General features: G+C 43.3%; 2 protein-coding genes across 2 annotated transcripts in view; both read left to right on the top strand.

Annotated features, from left to right (window-relative positions):
* LOC137407301 (ankyrin repeat, PH and SEC7 domain containing protein secG-like) overlaps positions 1-15,131 on the top strand; it is a 260,223-nt gene that overhangs the window by 213,834 nt on the left and 31,258 nt on the right. The window lies entirely within an intron of this gene.
* Positions 1-15,131, top strand: part of LOC137406157 (galactose-3-O-sulfotransferase 3-like) — a 53,826-nt gene that overhangs the window by 24,074 nt on the left and 14,621 nt on the right. The window contains exon 4 of the mRNA XM_068092687.1: positions 5,968-6,188. Coding sequence (XP_067948788.1) covers positions 5,968-6,188 — 221 coding nt within the window. The remainder of the gene's footprint in view (positions 1-5,967; positions 6,189-15,131) is intronic.

Genomic DNA, 15,131 nt, shown 5'->3' with positions numbered 1-15,131 from the left:
ACGATTCTAGCTGCACAGAATAATTCTGTGTGTTTCGTTCATTTCATGATTTCGGTCAGAACCAACAAAAAATTTGTTACGTGTGGCCGTACCTTTACTAACTTATTATTTGTCCATAACTCAACACGATCAAACGAAACTTCACTAGTTTTGGTTTGAAACATTTGGCCTAGCATTTATAGACTGTCAGGTAATTAAAGTAAACAACAATGAAATGCCATGACACTGACAGCAAATCCGTTTCCAAGTCTGTGACTGACAGTGATTAAGACAATTTCGGTCTATTTTCAGTACAAGAAATGTACTTAAAAACCTAAGATGGCTGTCACTCTTCGTGGGGCATTCAGCAACGCGCCCAAACATCAGTAATAAGCTTGTGAAGGTCGCTGGTTGAGCCGTGCTTTTGATTAGCAGAAGTTAAAGCTGAACAAGTTTCAAGTTTGTAACTCAACCCAGTGCCACCAGAATGGATATTTGTATTAAAATAACGAATGTGAAGAGAGAGGTTGTTTTGGTTACCAACTTAAAAAAGGTGACAACAGTGATTTTAAAAGTGACGACGGTGATTTTAAAAGTGACTATTCTGACGACAACTTTGTGCGGTAGGACCTCCATTCCGGTAGTCATTGTAGCATAGGGTGCAATAATAACACCAGACATCTAATATGGCTTGTTCACATACCAGCTATTTTGCTATAACTTTTCAAATTTCAGTACATGTATTTAATTAATATATTATAGCAAGATATGATCGTAATATATCTACTATATAAACGGCAATCGTTGTCTATCTGTCTGTCCGCGTGATTGAGTGTCCGCTTTATAGAGTACCGTACTTGTTAGACTATTACCCGCTACTAGGTATCGAGGGCGCATTAACGGGAATTTCCGGTTAGTACACGCCTCTATACATAACCTATTCATCGTTTTTTACACAAAAATCGCGTCATCTCTGGTTAGCGCGCCTCTTTACGGTGCCCAACAACACTGGTGCATTTGAAATGGCAAAGTTGCTGCCGTGTTAAAAAAACACTGTCCTGAGTTCTGCGGCCTATACAAAAGTGCCTACACAGCTATACAAATGTACTAATCATTAAATAAAATAAATTAGTGAGTAGTACTTTACATGCAATTAATATTTACTGCCAACGTGTACCGAGAAGGTCACGCGAACGTTGGTTTCTTGCGGTCACTGGAAAAACGCAGTTCTCACCTACTAAATGTCTACATAAAAAAAGGTAAGTATTTCTTATTTAATTTTGTATTGTCTATGAATTGCCACACTTCCACTACATAACCCTTTCACTTGCGTCCATGTACAAATTCAGCTATCGGCCTACTGCCAGCCATTTTGCCGATATTGCTTAATAGGTATACAATATTTTTCAATTTCAAACTCCATCTAGATCGTTTGTTTTGGTTATATATTTCATTTTACCAACATATTAACAAGCACTGCTATGCAAAAAAATCATTGTATCAATACTTTCTGAATCGGCTATAATGTCATCAACATAAGTAGCTATTTGTTTTCTAATTCGTCGACGCCTTTGATGAACTTACACAAAAATGTTCGTTTTTAAGTTGGAAATCCCCAAACATAGATTAAAATACTAAACTTTAGGCTAATTTTATAGAGAAATCTTAGGACAACACTGTCACTACCATAAAAGTCCTAAAGATCGTTGGTTATGTTATCAACGAATAATAAAATTCAGTTACTAGCAATTGCTGGGAAAGTCGCAAAAATTTGTCTATGGCGGTCCACCATAGAAAACGCATAAATGAGTCTACTTTGGTGAAAGGGTTGAAAACATTGGATTTGCCACTGTTTGTGATAGTAAACATGTACATTTACTTCTGAGTTACTTTTGCTTTTTTTTCAGCTACGAGTACTACAGAACTACAGCTACTACAAAACTTGCACGGGTACTGCAACTGCGTTTTACCTACTAAATTTCTACATCAAAAAGGTTAGTACGTTTTATTCAATGTTGTATTGCCTATGAATCGCCACACCTCATCTACTTAATAACGTTGCATTTGCCACTGTTTGTGATAGTTGGACAAGTTCATTTCCTTCAGCAGCTGAATTACTAATTGTTTTCCAGCCACGAGTAGGCCTACTGTAACTTACGACTACAGAGCTTGCACGAGTACTCCGAGAGTTGCGATAGGCGATGGTGAAAAGAAACAGAGCAGCTGGTATTGACTTACTGTCTTCCTCCTTTAGCCATGACCAGCTGTACGGCGCCTGCTAAAAAGTAGCCACAAGCCGAAAACTGTTTGTTCATACACCCGACAGAAAAACAAAAAATGTTGTCTATCCGCAAGTGTTGCGTTGAACTAACATTGTGTTATTGCTATGTCATGCTATATTCTTCATGTTCTGCTATACCACATGCTGCATTTTCTAACATATTTTTCAGTATATATATATTTTCATGCATCCGTTATCCTTATTGTATCTCATAAAAAGGCTATCATGTTGGTGTTATGTTTTATTATTGTAAGGTGCTAATGCTGTATCTGCCTTGACATCATACTATCTGTGCTGTTATACATATAAATTTTATTGACACAACCTCATTACTGTTTGTATATACCATGTCAAAACACAGGCTTTAGACGAAAAACTGGTGAGCTATGATTAGTGTTTTAAGCATGTAGTCTCCATTCAATAAATGCTGGTGATAGCAAAATATCTTGTATAATTTTTTAGAAGATACAAAACTTTTCAATACTTCCAGTTTGAAAAACTTCAGTTTGCCTAGCAATGTCAATTTCATTATCAGTTCTCTGTACACAAATAGGGCAACACCGATTTGAGTGGTCTGAGACTGATACATTGTAGACTAGCTGTAAAACGTATTGCAGATTTCCATTGTTCTCCCCAACATTTTGACATATATGACTGTATATGTGTATGCATAGTGTGATCAGGGCAAAATATTTCAGTAGACTGCATATTTGGAGTTGTTTTACAATATGAAAGACAACTCTCGATAAACCTCTTGCTGTACATGAATCTGTTCCCGTGGACGGGTAATGCAGCTACCGGTTTGGGACCGTGGCGTCACTCGGGGATGTGCGGGAGACCTTTTTTGCCCCGAGTGCAGCGAGAGTATCCAGGCTCGGCTTTCCTGATGAATGAGTTGGCAAGTGCGAGGCAATTGATTGCGAAGCAATTGAGTGCCAGGTGATTGATTGCGAGGTGATTGATTGCGAGTGCGAGGCGATTGGTTGCAAGTGCGAGGCAATTGGTTGCGAGGCGTTCGATTGCGAGGCGGGTGCGGACCGATTGATTGCGAGCGCGAAGCGATTAATTGTGAGGCGAGTGCAAGAGCGCGATTGTCAACTGCTCAGTGGGTAAAGAATGGTCAGCCAAGGCGGGGCTCGGCGGCAAAAGTGCGCTATCGTCAACTGCAAATATAGGTGGTATGGACAGACGCATGAATCTAGACACATGAATCTAGAATATTTACTAGATTTTACATGCATCTAGCTGTGAAACACATTGCAGATTTCCATTATTCTCCCCAACATTATTGACATGTAATATGTGTATGCATATTCAGGGCAACAATTTCAGTAGACAATTTACATAATAATACATCAGGGCAACAATTTCAGTAGACTGCATATTTGGAGTTGTTATACAGTATGAAAGACAACTCTCAATAAACCTTATGCTGCACGTGAATCTGTTCCTGTAGGCGAGTAATGCAGCTAGTGTAATTTATAATGAGAAATAATTGTAACAACATCCAACACATGGGCACCAACAGTTACCAATCCAGTCTATTGAAGCCTGTTATAAACAATACAAGTAAATCACTCACAAAAGTGAAGTACATTTTTTAATCATGATGTTAAAGTATAATTTGCCATCATGTTACCCTGGTAGGTTTGTGCGTTGTGAGAGATTGTCTAGTGTTTCCATAAAGCAAAAAGATTAAAAATTGTACAGAACTATTCTAATGCAATTGGAAGGCAGATGGGGTAGTACAGGTGTTAGAGAGTCAGGCTATAAAGCCAAGTGTCAGAAGTTCGAGTCCGATATGATGAATATTTTCACCAACTTCTAATCATCGCTTCATACAAATAAACAGATGGATGCTTTTATTATAGTAAAGATTTGGTGATGTATTTTAAAACAACTCTACATGAAAAACTTCAAGACTGAAGTTACCATACAAGTAATTAACAACTACATGGCAAAAAGCGTAGTTGTGGCAGCAAACATCAGATTAATGTTCTATATGTTTTTAATTCTATATATTCAAAATATTGTCTGTCTTGGACTACCCTTGATTCATTGAAATTTTTATTGATGTTTCAAAGATGCCTCTGTTTTATTAAGTTTTGTGGCTGGGGTATATAGAACAACACTATCTCATGTAGTAGATTGTTTGGCAGTAGGCACCCACTTCAAATCTACACAGGAAAAGTGTAAAGTTTGATTCCACAAAAATTTAATTTCAAAAAATAAGTTCATAAGACAAACTCGATTCATTCTGAGATTATTTATAGAGTATAGATGAGTGCTAAAATTAAAAAGAATACATCTGCATGAGAACACAATTACCAATAGCAGAGAAAATACAATAATTTGAACTTAGGTTTACTTTAAACATTTTACTCTCTCAAAAGTAAATAACGGAGCAGAAGTAGTATTTGTTAAGCAATGGTCACACATTTTTAAAACAATACTGTTTCCGGGCATGTTGTAGATATCTTATTTTCACATCTCCGCTGTAACAACGTCTTCATTCACAACATGTCACTTCATTGAAATGAGTACATCTCATGAAAAACTGAGGCTATTTTTTATAAACTGTTAGATAGATTTTAGATCATTTCAACAATGAAGAACTGAGGCTAATTTTTTATAAACTGCTAGATAGATTTTAGATCTATTCAACGATGAAGAACTGAGGCTAATTTTTTATAAACTGCTAGATAGATTTTAGATCTATTCAACGATGAAGAACTGAGGCTAATTTTTTATAAACTGCTAGATGGATTTTAGATCTATTCAAATAGAAGTTTGCACAAAGTTTTAGCAGATTTTATCAGAATGTATCTTTATTTTGCTACTAGTTGCAATTTCTATTTGATGTCTGTGATGATTTGGCTGCCAGGATGTTTCACAAATAAAGTTGACAAAAACAATTAAAACTTTATTGTGATTAAAATGCTCAAAAAAAAAAATGTGCAATATCATGTCACTAGTTGTTATCATTGTTATAGTTGATATCCACTATTGTGTACAAGTTTCAATGATGTCACTAGTTGTTATCATTGTTATAGTTGATATCCACTATTGTGTACAAGTTTCAATGATGTCACTAGTTGTTATCATTGCTATAGTTGATATCCACTATTGTGTACAAGTTTCAATGATGTCACTAGTTGTTATCATTGCTATAGTTGATATCCACTATTGTGTACAAGTTTCAATGATGTCACTAGTTGTTATCATTGCTATAGTTGATATCCACTATTGTGTACAAGTTTCAATGATGTCACTAGTTGTTATCATTGCTATAGTTGATATCCACTATTATGTACAAGTTCCAGCATTACGCGTCTCCATTCTGTCAGTCTCTGCTGCTCTACTGTCTCGCTGTTATAATCACACTTTTGCTTGATCTGAGCGTTTTAACCATGATGAATTTTTGTAGATTTTAATCTTAAAACATCCTTGCAGCCTAATAACCTCAAACATCAAAAGCAATTGCAAATAATGAAAACTTACCAGTACTTTCTGATAAAGTCAACTAAAATTTGGTGGAAGTTCATTTTTAAATGCAAGTAAAAGCTAATTAATTTAATTAAAATCTAGACTAAGAGCCGCAAACAAAATTGAAAATAACATTTTTTGATGTTAGTGGAATGTTTAGTAATTATTTGATAGCATCGTTTGACCTTTTGTAAAAACAGCTACTTGTATATTTATCTCAGGTTGGACAATTGGACCAAGAAAGGAAGAAAAAGCCGACGCACTGGTAAACCATGCTCTTTACAACAAGAGCTTTTTGCAGAGGTTTATGAAGCCTGGTTACAAACACATAGCACTTGTCAGGGAACCTATTTCCTGGTTTAAATCGGCTGTCAGATTTTTCACAAGTGCTGGTCCCGGCGAGATTAGAAATCGATTTCATTACACCAAACCTGGACCTCTGGTAAGGCTTCATGTTTTTTGTAAAACTAGTTACAATTTTAGTAAAACTAGCTTTTTTGTTAGTAAAAACTGCTGTATCTCGAGTAAGGTTGCCTATATTTTTGACAAAGCTACGGCTTATTTTAATCAAAATGTTTTAATTTTGAGGATTTTCTTTGTTAACAACCCAAATTTCCCAAAGATTCTGCTGTTGCGGTCAATATTTAATTATCAGACTTTGCAGTATTGTTTGATGTCTACAAACACACAGAACTACAATTGCTAAATAGCGGCCAAATATAGCTTTCCTGTGGTGCATATTTGTTCAAAGCCTGATCATAGAATTTATTAATTATTGATTATTATAAAACTATAATTTTAAACAGCTTCAAAAACGCAACTGCTACTGCAAATTGATGGCTATAAATAACTAAAACATTGTTTATATTGTTATAATTCTGATATCTTTGTTTAGGGGCAACAATCAGTCGAGAGCTTGGATCACATAAACCTGTAGTTTTGGTTTAAAGAAAGATGACTTCCACAATAAATATCTTCAAAACATTTAAAAACCTTGAAACTCTGTTTTTTGCGAGACAGCATTATTGTTGTTATTATTAGAGTCATTTAACCAAACCTGTTTCTAATGCAAACACAACAGTTTTAAATAAGTTTACATAGAAATAGTATTTCATTGTCACAAAAGTAAAAAGTCAAAGGCTTAAGCATACCAGTGTTGTATTACACAAAATTTCAATCCGCTCGAGATGTAGCCAATGATTATGGCCCCAAAAACTTAAAAGAGTTATTTGGAAAAGGTTTGAAGTTGTCGCAGTAATTTTTATGGTTGCGGAATAACTTTTTCTTGAAAGAACTGTTAAACAGGTGCCATCTATTTGGGCAAGAAGTTGTAGAGGTCAATGAACTACACAGATTACTTTAGCTGTGTGTTTAATAATGTTTTGAGCTAGTCAACTAGGTGAAACGATTTGTTCGATGTCTTAATAATTACCACATTACTTTGCCAATTGAAAATCATTTATACTCTTCTCTGAGATGGTCACAAAAGATCTTGTAATTTAACAATAGAATTGTTAAAAAAAACAAGAGTCCCTTCGCGTAAAAATTAAAAACTCTTATTCAAAAACGACTTGGAATATAGAAACAACATGGCCGCCCTTATCCTTAGCATTGCCTTTACCACCTTTATTTTCTGGTTTATAGGTAAAACTCAGTGCTTTCTTTGCACGCAATTCTAGAAGGCAGGTCAAAGCAGTGACCGGTATATTATAACAAAAAGGCTCCACCCCTCCAGAAAAATGATTTTCCAAGCTGCAAGTCCTTATAACTCAGATAAGAGAAACTCACCCTTACGTATCTGTTCCCTAATCACGCCTCATATATCTGCTATATCATGAATCTTTGATCTCGTAATCCTGCTTGAAACCATTGCACAGAATAACTTAGAGAGGCTGTAACTAAAGTGCTTTATAAAGATTGCTATGTTCAGGCTTCCAACTCATGACATTCAACTTTGGAGGTCGACACTCTACTACTTGAGCTACTGCTACGAGCAATTTTTAGTATCACACTAGTGATGTTCCGTGTTGTTCCGTGATATTCCATGATGTTCCGTAATGTTCCGTGATGTTCCGTGATGTTCCGTGATGTTCCATGATGTTCCGTAATGTTCCGTAATGTTCCGTGATGTTCAGTGATGTTCCGTGATGTTCCATGATGTTCCGTAATGTTCCGTAATGTTCCATGATGTGCAGTGATGTTCCGTGATGTTCTGTGATGTTCTGTGATATTCTGCAATATTCCGCGTTATTCCGTGATGTTCCTTAATGTTTCGTGATGTTCCGTGATGACCTGTGATGTCACCATTTTCTCGCAAGATAAAAGGCTCTAAAAGCAGATTCAATACATCTTATTTCAACTGCAAAAGCTTTCTGCTTGCCTTCTTGCCAGCTCCAGTTTGAGCTGGCAGTTCCTCTCCTGCCTTTTTGCGCGGGCCCCTTTCATGTTTGGGCCGCGTTGTGGCTCTAGTGTAGCTGGTGCTTAGCCTAGCTTTTCTTCGCAGGCATAGTAAGGCTTGAGCCGGCCATCATTTTAGATAGAGGACTGGCCATGTCTCTCGACCAAATAGGAATGGTTTGCCCAAGCCTTTATAATTTTAAAAGGACCCACGTATTTGGCCTGTTATTTGGGGTTTTCTCCCCTTCGCCGGTGCTTGCTCCGAAGCCACACCCACTCTCCTGGAGCGTATAGGGGTGGCTCTTCCTGGTCCTCCTGTCTCACCGCCTGTTGGGGCTCCCTCAGTATCTCGTGAGCCGCTTTTAACATTTTCTGTGTTTCCTGCACGTACTGGTGGGAAGGCCGCTCCTCCAGCGGAGGCGAGCTGATTTCCAACAGGTCAGGGAGGCGTAACTCTTGGCCAAACCTCAGCAGGTTTGCTGTTTCGCTCATAACAGATTGTGGCATACCCCTGTAGGCCTACATTAGCTGGGGCAGCAGTATGTCTCACTCCTCCTGTCCTTGTTTTAGCAGAAGCGCTCGTAGCAAGTCTCCCAGTTGCCGGTTGTTTCTCTCCACAATGCCGTTAGCCTGAGGTGGTACGGTGTGGTGCGCGTTTTTTCCACTCGCCATAGCAGGCACAGTTCTTCCATCAGTTGGCTCTCGAACTGTGTCCCTTGGTCCATATGTATTTGCTCCGGAAAGCCTATGTAGCAAAATACTCACTCGTCTAGCGCATTGGCAACTACAGGCGCTGTGGCATCCGGGAGGGCCAGTTCATCCTGCCACCGAGTGAAATGGTCTGTTAGCACCAGGATCCACTGATTCTCTCTTGGTGTCTCCGGCATTGGTCCAACTAGGTCCACTGCTACCTTTTACCAGGGGCGACCTGCGTATAACTTCTGCCGGCTACCTGCTCCCTTGTTGCCACTGTGCTTAGACGCCTGGCAGACCTCACAGCACCTAACCATTTTTCTCACCATGGCTGTCATACCTGGCCAATACCAGGTTAGCCGGAGCCGGCAGACTGTTCTTCTCACCTCAGAGTGAGCCAGGGCATGAGTCTGCCAAACGGCTGTTTCTCGGACTGGTGGGGAGCAGACCGAGCACCATCTTGGCTGGCCGTGTGGAGCAGTACGTGCCTCCAGTACCCCATTCTGCAGTCGGAGGAATGGGCAAATGCGGTGTAGCTGCCGCAGCTCGAATCCGCCCAATTTCAATTGCTTGGGAGTTAATTCCATTGCCTGCTGCATAGAGAGGTACATTGAGGCCACTGGTCCACGTCCGGCAGCCTGCATGAATGCCAAATCTCCTGTGGGGGTTTATCTGGTGCTTATCCGAGCCGTCCCACAAAGTCCCGAGGTGGCCTCGGCCAACCTCGGGCTGGACCTCAATGCCTCTAGGGGCAGAGGCGGGCTCGAATGACTGACCGTCTCGTGCGCGGTACCGGCGATTCTCGGGTCAAGACTCGGGTTCTTTCCTGGTTGGTTCTCCAGGGCCAACTCTCTGTGGGCTGGTCCTCCATCCCGTAACTCAATCAGCTCGCATTGTCGGCAATCTTCGCAGGTCTGTTGACTGAGCCCATCTGCGTTGCCGTGTCGGAAGCCGGCCTTGTGTTCCAGGGTAAACTGGAATTTGGCAAAGATCTCCAACTATCTGGCCACTTGGTTGGAAGGCTCCTTGCATCGACACAGCCATTGGAGGGATGCGTGATCTGTATGGAAAAGGAACTGGCGCCCATAGAGGTAAAGCCGGAAGTGCTTTTCGGCCTTCACCACGGCAAGCAGTTCCCTTCGAGTCACACAGTAATTCCGCTCTGCCGGATTCAGTGTCTTGCTGAAATATGCGATGACTCGTTCAACTCCCCCTTGTACCTGGGACAACACTGCACCGACTCCGCAATTACTAGCGCCCGTGTCCAGTATATACGGCTGCGTTGGGTCTGGGTAACACAGTACGGGGGCTGAGGACAGCGCCTCCTTTAACTTGTCAAAGGCCTCTTGCTCCTTTTAGCCCCAAGACCAGGCCTCCCCCTTGCTGGTGAGTCGGTTCAACGGACGGGCTGTGTCAGTGAAGTCGGGCACGTACTGTCGCTAGTATCGCACGGTACCCAGGAAGCCTTGTAGCTCGCGCAGACCCCTGGGATTCGGCTATTGCTAGACTGCCTGGGTCTTTTCTGGGTCGGTGGCCACCCCTTCCTCGCTGACTACATGTCCCAAGTACCAAACTCGTGGCTGCAGGAGCTTGCACTTGGAAGGCTTGAGCTTTAGTCCAGCTCCCTTCAAGCACTGCAATACCTCCTTCAGCCGTTGCAAAAGGGTATCAAAGTCCGGGCCGACGACGATGATGTCATCCAGGTATAGCAATAGTGTTTTCCAGTGCAGCTTGCGCAGGACCCGCTCCATAAGCCGCTAGAATGTGGCCAGTGCCGAGGTCAGACCAAATGGCAGCACTTTTCATTTCCAGAGCCCAGATCAGGTTGTGAAGGTGGACTTTTCCTGCGCATCTGCGTCCAGGGGTACCTGCCAATACCCGCTCACCAGGTCGAGTGTGCTAAAATAATGGCTGCCAGAAAAGGCATCAAGGCTGTTGATCCGGAGGAGGAGGTAGGCTTCCTGTGTGGTCATGGCGTTAAGTTGCCGGTAGTCAACACAGAACTGCCATTTTCCGTCTTTTATTTGGACTAATACTACCGGGGAGCTCTAAGCTCCCCCGGCTGGCTCGATTAACCCCCTGTCCAGCAGCTCTTGTACCTGCCGTTTGGCATATGCTTCTTTTCCGGTCCCAGCGAGTGGGGTGGCTGTCGGATGGGGCGAGTACCTTTCTTCAGTGGAATGGAGTGCTCCACCTCGGAGGTACGGCCCACATCCTTGTCTCCCCTGCTAAAAGTGTGCTGATAACGCACCAGTAGCTGCCCCAGCCGTGCCAGCTGGTCCGGCCCTTGGCAGTTCTTCCCGGCAGACACGTAGAGACCCTTCAAGTGGGCTGGCACCTTTACACCCGGCATCGCTTCCACGCCTCCCAAGGCGGGCCCAGATCTGGTGGAAGGTGGTTCGTCATTCACCTGATGGTCCTCTACTCCTGTGTAGCTGCCGACGACCGACCCTGTCCGCAAGTGATAGGGTTGGTTCATGAGGTTGACACACCTAGCTGTCACGCCTCCCTTTGGCTCAGGCCAGTTTAAGCTGGCAGCCAGGAGCGGTCCAACGAGGCAACTCTCTATTAATTCAAGCGTGCAGTGATTTTCCGTGGTGACTCGGCAAGGCACTGTCATATCCGTCCTGGCGAGTACTACCACGTCGCGCACTATTTGAACTTTACTCAGAAGCATCCGGCTCTGTCGATCCGTGCTCGTCAAGAGATGACCCTGCACGGTCACGACGGGCTGCTCGAAGCTTATTGCGCACTAGTGAGCCACCAGGAAGGGCATCCCTAAGATAGCGTCCTCGCTTATCTGACTCACCACAAAGACTTTCTCGGTATTTATGTCCCGGAGTCGTACTGGCTGGCGTACAACCCCGTAGAATGTCAGCCAGGTCCCATCGGCCATGAGACCGTGGCTGTCACTCTTTTCCAACAAGCTCATCGTGGCCGGAAAGAGCTTATCAAACACCTGTTTACTTAGGAGGTTCGTGGTACACCCTGTGTCGATCAGACACTGGGCGGGCTTCCTCTCCACGTTACCTGGAAGGAAGTAGCTCGTGAAGTGAGGCCGGCTCAGTGCCGGGGCTCTGATCAGCTCGGCGCCATTACAAGTACCTGCAACAGGTCTGGATACTCCTGGGCCCGAGCCCTGGGATGTCCGCAAGGAGGGTTCCGGTGCTTTGCTGGGGGTGAGCACTGCCACCTTTAAGGCACGCTTCTCACCGGGCGAAGAGGGCCCTTTACTTTGATCCGCCTTACAGGGGCATCCGAGGTCCCTCAAGTGGGAACTCGTTCTTGTGTTTTCCCACCGGATTGCAGGGATACCGACAGGTTTGGCTAGCTGCTTCTCCTGTTTCCCTGGGTTTCTCGGTTTTCGACTTCTCCGGTGTTTGGGGGGCACCGGGGTCTGTCGCTTCTTCTTTGTGGACAGGAGTTGGGTCCAATCCTCCCAAAGACTCATAATAGTTCTGAAGAGGGACAAGTCCGGGCTGGTCTGGCCATGAGGGTGGCACAGCACGACCCAGCCTGTCCTATCTTCACTGTCCTAGAGTAGGTCCTCCTTCCTGTCGGCTTCTAGGAGCCGAGGCCCGACCGGAGTGACCGGGTCTCGCCCGCTGGTATTTGCCGAGTGGTGGAGACTTCGGGGCCTCGGTGCAGGCAGTAGTTGGCTCTACTGCTGCGGCCCCTTCATATTTCCCGAAACAGTGGGTCTATCTCGAGGGCACCCCTTTCGAATGTGCCCTATCTTCCTACGCCCCCAACATTGCAAGGGTGGCTTTATGGGAACATCTTCACAGGGTGTGTGTTCCTCCGTAATCTTCTGTACTTGATGGGCGAGGAGTTGGACCAATTGAGTTAGTTGGTCCAGCGTGGCATCCTGAACCACCGCGGCCTGGTCTCCGGCGGGCTCCTCGACGCTTCGCACCTCTGCTGGTTCATCCTTTCCGGCCAGATCTGCAAAATTCTGTGCTGACTTGCACATCGTCTGTTAAGGTCACCGTGGGCACAGCCAGCAGATGCTGCTGCAGATTAGTGTCATTAAGCGAGTTGCAAAATAATTTTTTTGCCATATCAGCCTGGTAATGTACCGGCAAGTCCCCGTAGGCCACCTTAACCAGGCGTTTTACTTGACAGGCGTGCTCCTGTAGCAAGGCAGCCGCCGTCTTCCAAAGGCTGTTTAGCCGAGTCCTTGCCTGTCGAGAGAAGAGACCAAACCGAACCCGGAGCATCTCAAAGATGGCTCCCACCTCGCCTGCCTCTCCGCAGTTCTCGGCATCCTCTCGGAGTGCCTCTCTCAGATACAACAGGCTGACTCCATTCGTTCATCGGTTGGCCTCCGCCACCTCTCGGAACCAGCGGATGAAATACTACACGTCGCCGGTCCCGTTGTACTGAGGGGCCTTGAACTGTGGCCTGGGGGCCTCAGTTTGTGTGGCCATTGCTAGGCGCTCCAATACTTCGGCAAATCGGTCAGTGCCACGCTCTGTGCTCCGCGCTCTCCTTTGCATCTTGTTCGAGAGTATGCCTGTTTACTGGGGGTCGACTGCGTGCCTCAGCACAGTCTGCCAGTAGCAGGGAATAACGTCTCGTTGTTTTTTCTTAGCCGAGAGTATGCCTATTATTGGGAACCGACTGCGTGCATCAGCACGGTCGACCAATAGCAGGAAATAACATCTCGGTAATTTCTTCTTATTCCGAAGCCTTCACCAATCCAGTGTGTCCGAGCGATGCTACAGCAAAATCAGCAGCCAGATCCGGTGTGCTTTTTCCAGCCGAGTGCTAGCTAACCCCGGTGTGCTCGATCGATGCTTTATAAGCAAGGTCGGCAGCCGAGATCAGGTTTGCTTCTTGTAGTGCAGTGGTTTCCAACCTTTTTTTGCTGTTACCCTTTTGCAAAATTTTCAAATACAAATTCCCCCCTAGAAAATGTGAAGTGTAAACCTATCCTACATTGTATTCACTGAAAAGGCTAAACAGGTACATATATGTAGGTCAACAGCATATATACATGTATTTATTTGTTAAATAACTGAGAGTAGCATATATAGTAATAAATCACGTCGACATTACTGTTATTCCGGTACACTCAACGGGTGTGGGGTGAGATTGTGAATTTTAATGAGCCCGCTCCTGCTGATGCCTCTGTGCAAGTTTACACAAATCAGGTTTTGTTTTTTATAATGCGCATCTCAAGTCACTCTCAAGGTCAAGTCGATTTCTTTTCTTATTTTTAAGGTGCAGCATTGATGAAAATCTTATTTCGCGTAGATAGGTACAGCTAAATGGCATCAGAAACTTTATTGCCTTTTCAGCAATGAGTAAAGAAATGTTTCTTGCTGAGAGCCAAAACTGGTCAATAGACATTGATCTGAAATCATCTTTCAGTGCAGAAATGTTGACCAACTTAACAAACTCCTATTGTAGCTTCTCTGGAATTTCTTCAACAGCACGTTGAAATGGATTTTGTGTGATGTTGAGCATCTTCTTTTTTTCTAAAGGTAACTCAGGGAAGTAGCATCCAAATTCTGTTATGAGATCAGACAGGTGTTCCGTAATGGTTGCCACTAGACAACCAAGTGCAGGTTTTGTCTTCCAATAATTCAGTGAGTGTGGGAAAAGATACCGTGTTCCCAGTGCAGGTTTGTGTATGCCAAAGTACTAGCTTTGCTTTGAAAGCATCAATGCTGTCATGAAAGGCAAGGAAATGATGATTGCTCCCTTGTAACTTTAAGTTCAACTTGTTTAGCGAGGCAAATGTATCAACCAGGTATTCACTTTCAAATACATAGCTATCAGCTTTCATGGCTGCTAAAAGTTCATGTTGGCCTTTACATTCATGAAATTTCATAACCTTGGACGTAGCTCGAAGAGCCTGCCTAACATCTTTCCCTTGGATAACCACCTCACTTCAGTATGATATAACAAAGTTGCAAACACGACATCACTTTCTGAGAATAGTGCTGAGAACAATCTGGTATTTAATGTTGATGCTTTGATGTAATTCACAACTTTTATGTTCACATCTAAGTTTGATTTCAACGCTTGTGGAAGAGATTTTGATGCCAATGCTTCATGGTGAATGAAGCAATGCACTCCTTCTATATCAGGGTTCTTCTGCTTGATCTGTTTTACAAAGCCTGATCTACATTCTAACATAGCATGTGCTCCACGAGTGCATAACATAGCAGGTGCTCCATCAGTGCATAACATAGCAGGCGCTCCATCAGTGCTCCAACACTTATTAACTTATTACATTTATTCTCCCAACCTAACTTGGCCTTTTTAAGGAAATTTTCAACTATTT

This window comes from Watersipora subatra, chromosome 10 (assembly GCF_963576615.1).
Source record: "Watersipora subatra chromosome 10, tzWatSuba1.1, whole genome shotgun sequence".
Classification (NCBI taxonomy): Eukaryota; Metazoa; Bryozoa; class Gymnolaemata; order Cheilostomatida; family Watersiporidae; genus Watersipora; species Watersipora subatra.
This window is presented reverse-complemented; position numbering and strand designations above follow the sequence as displayed.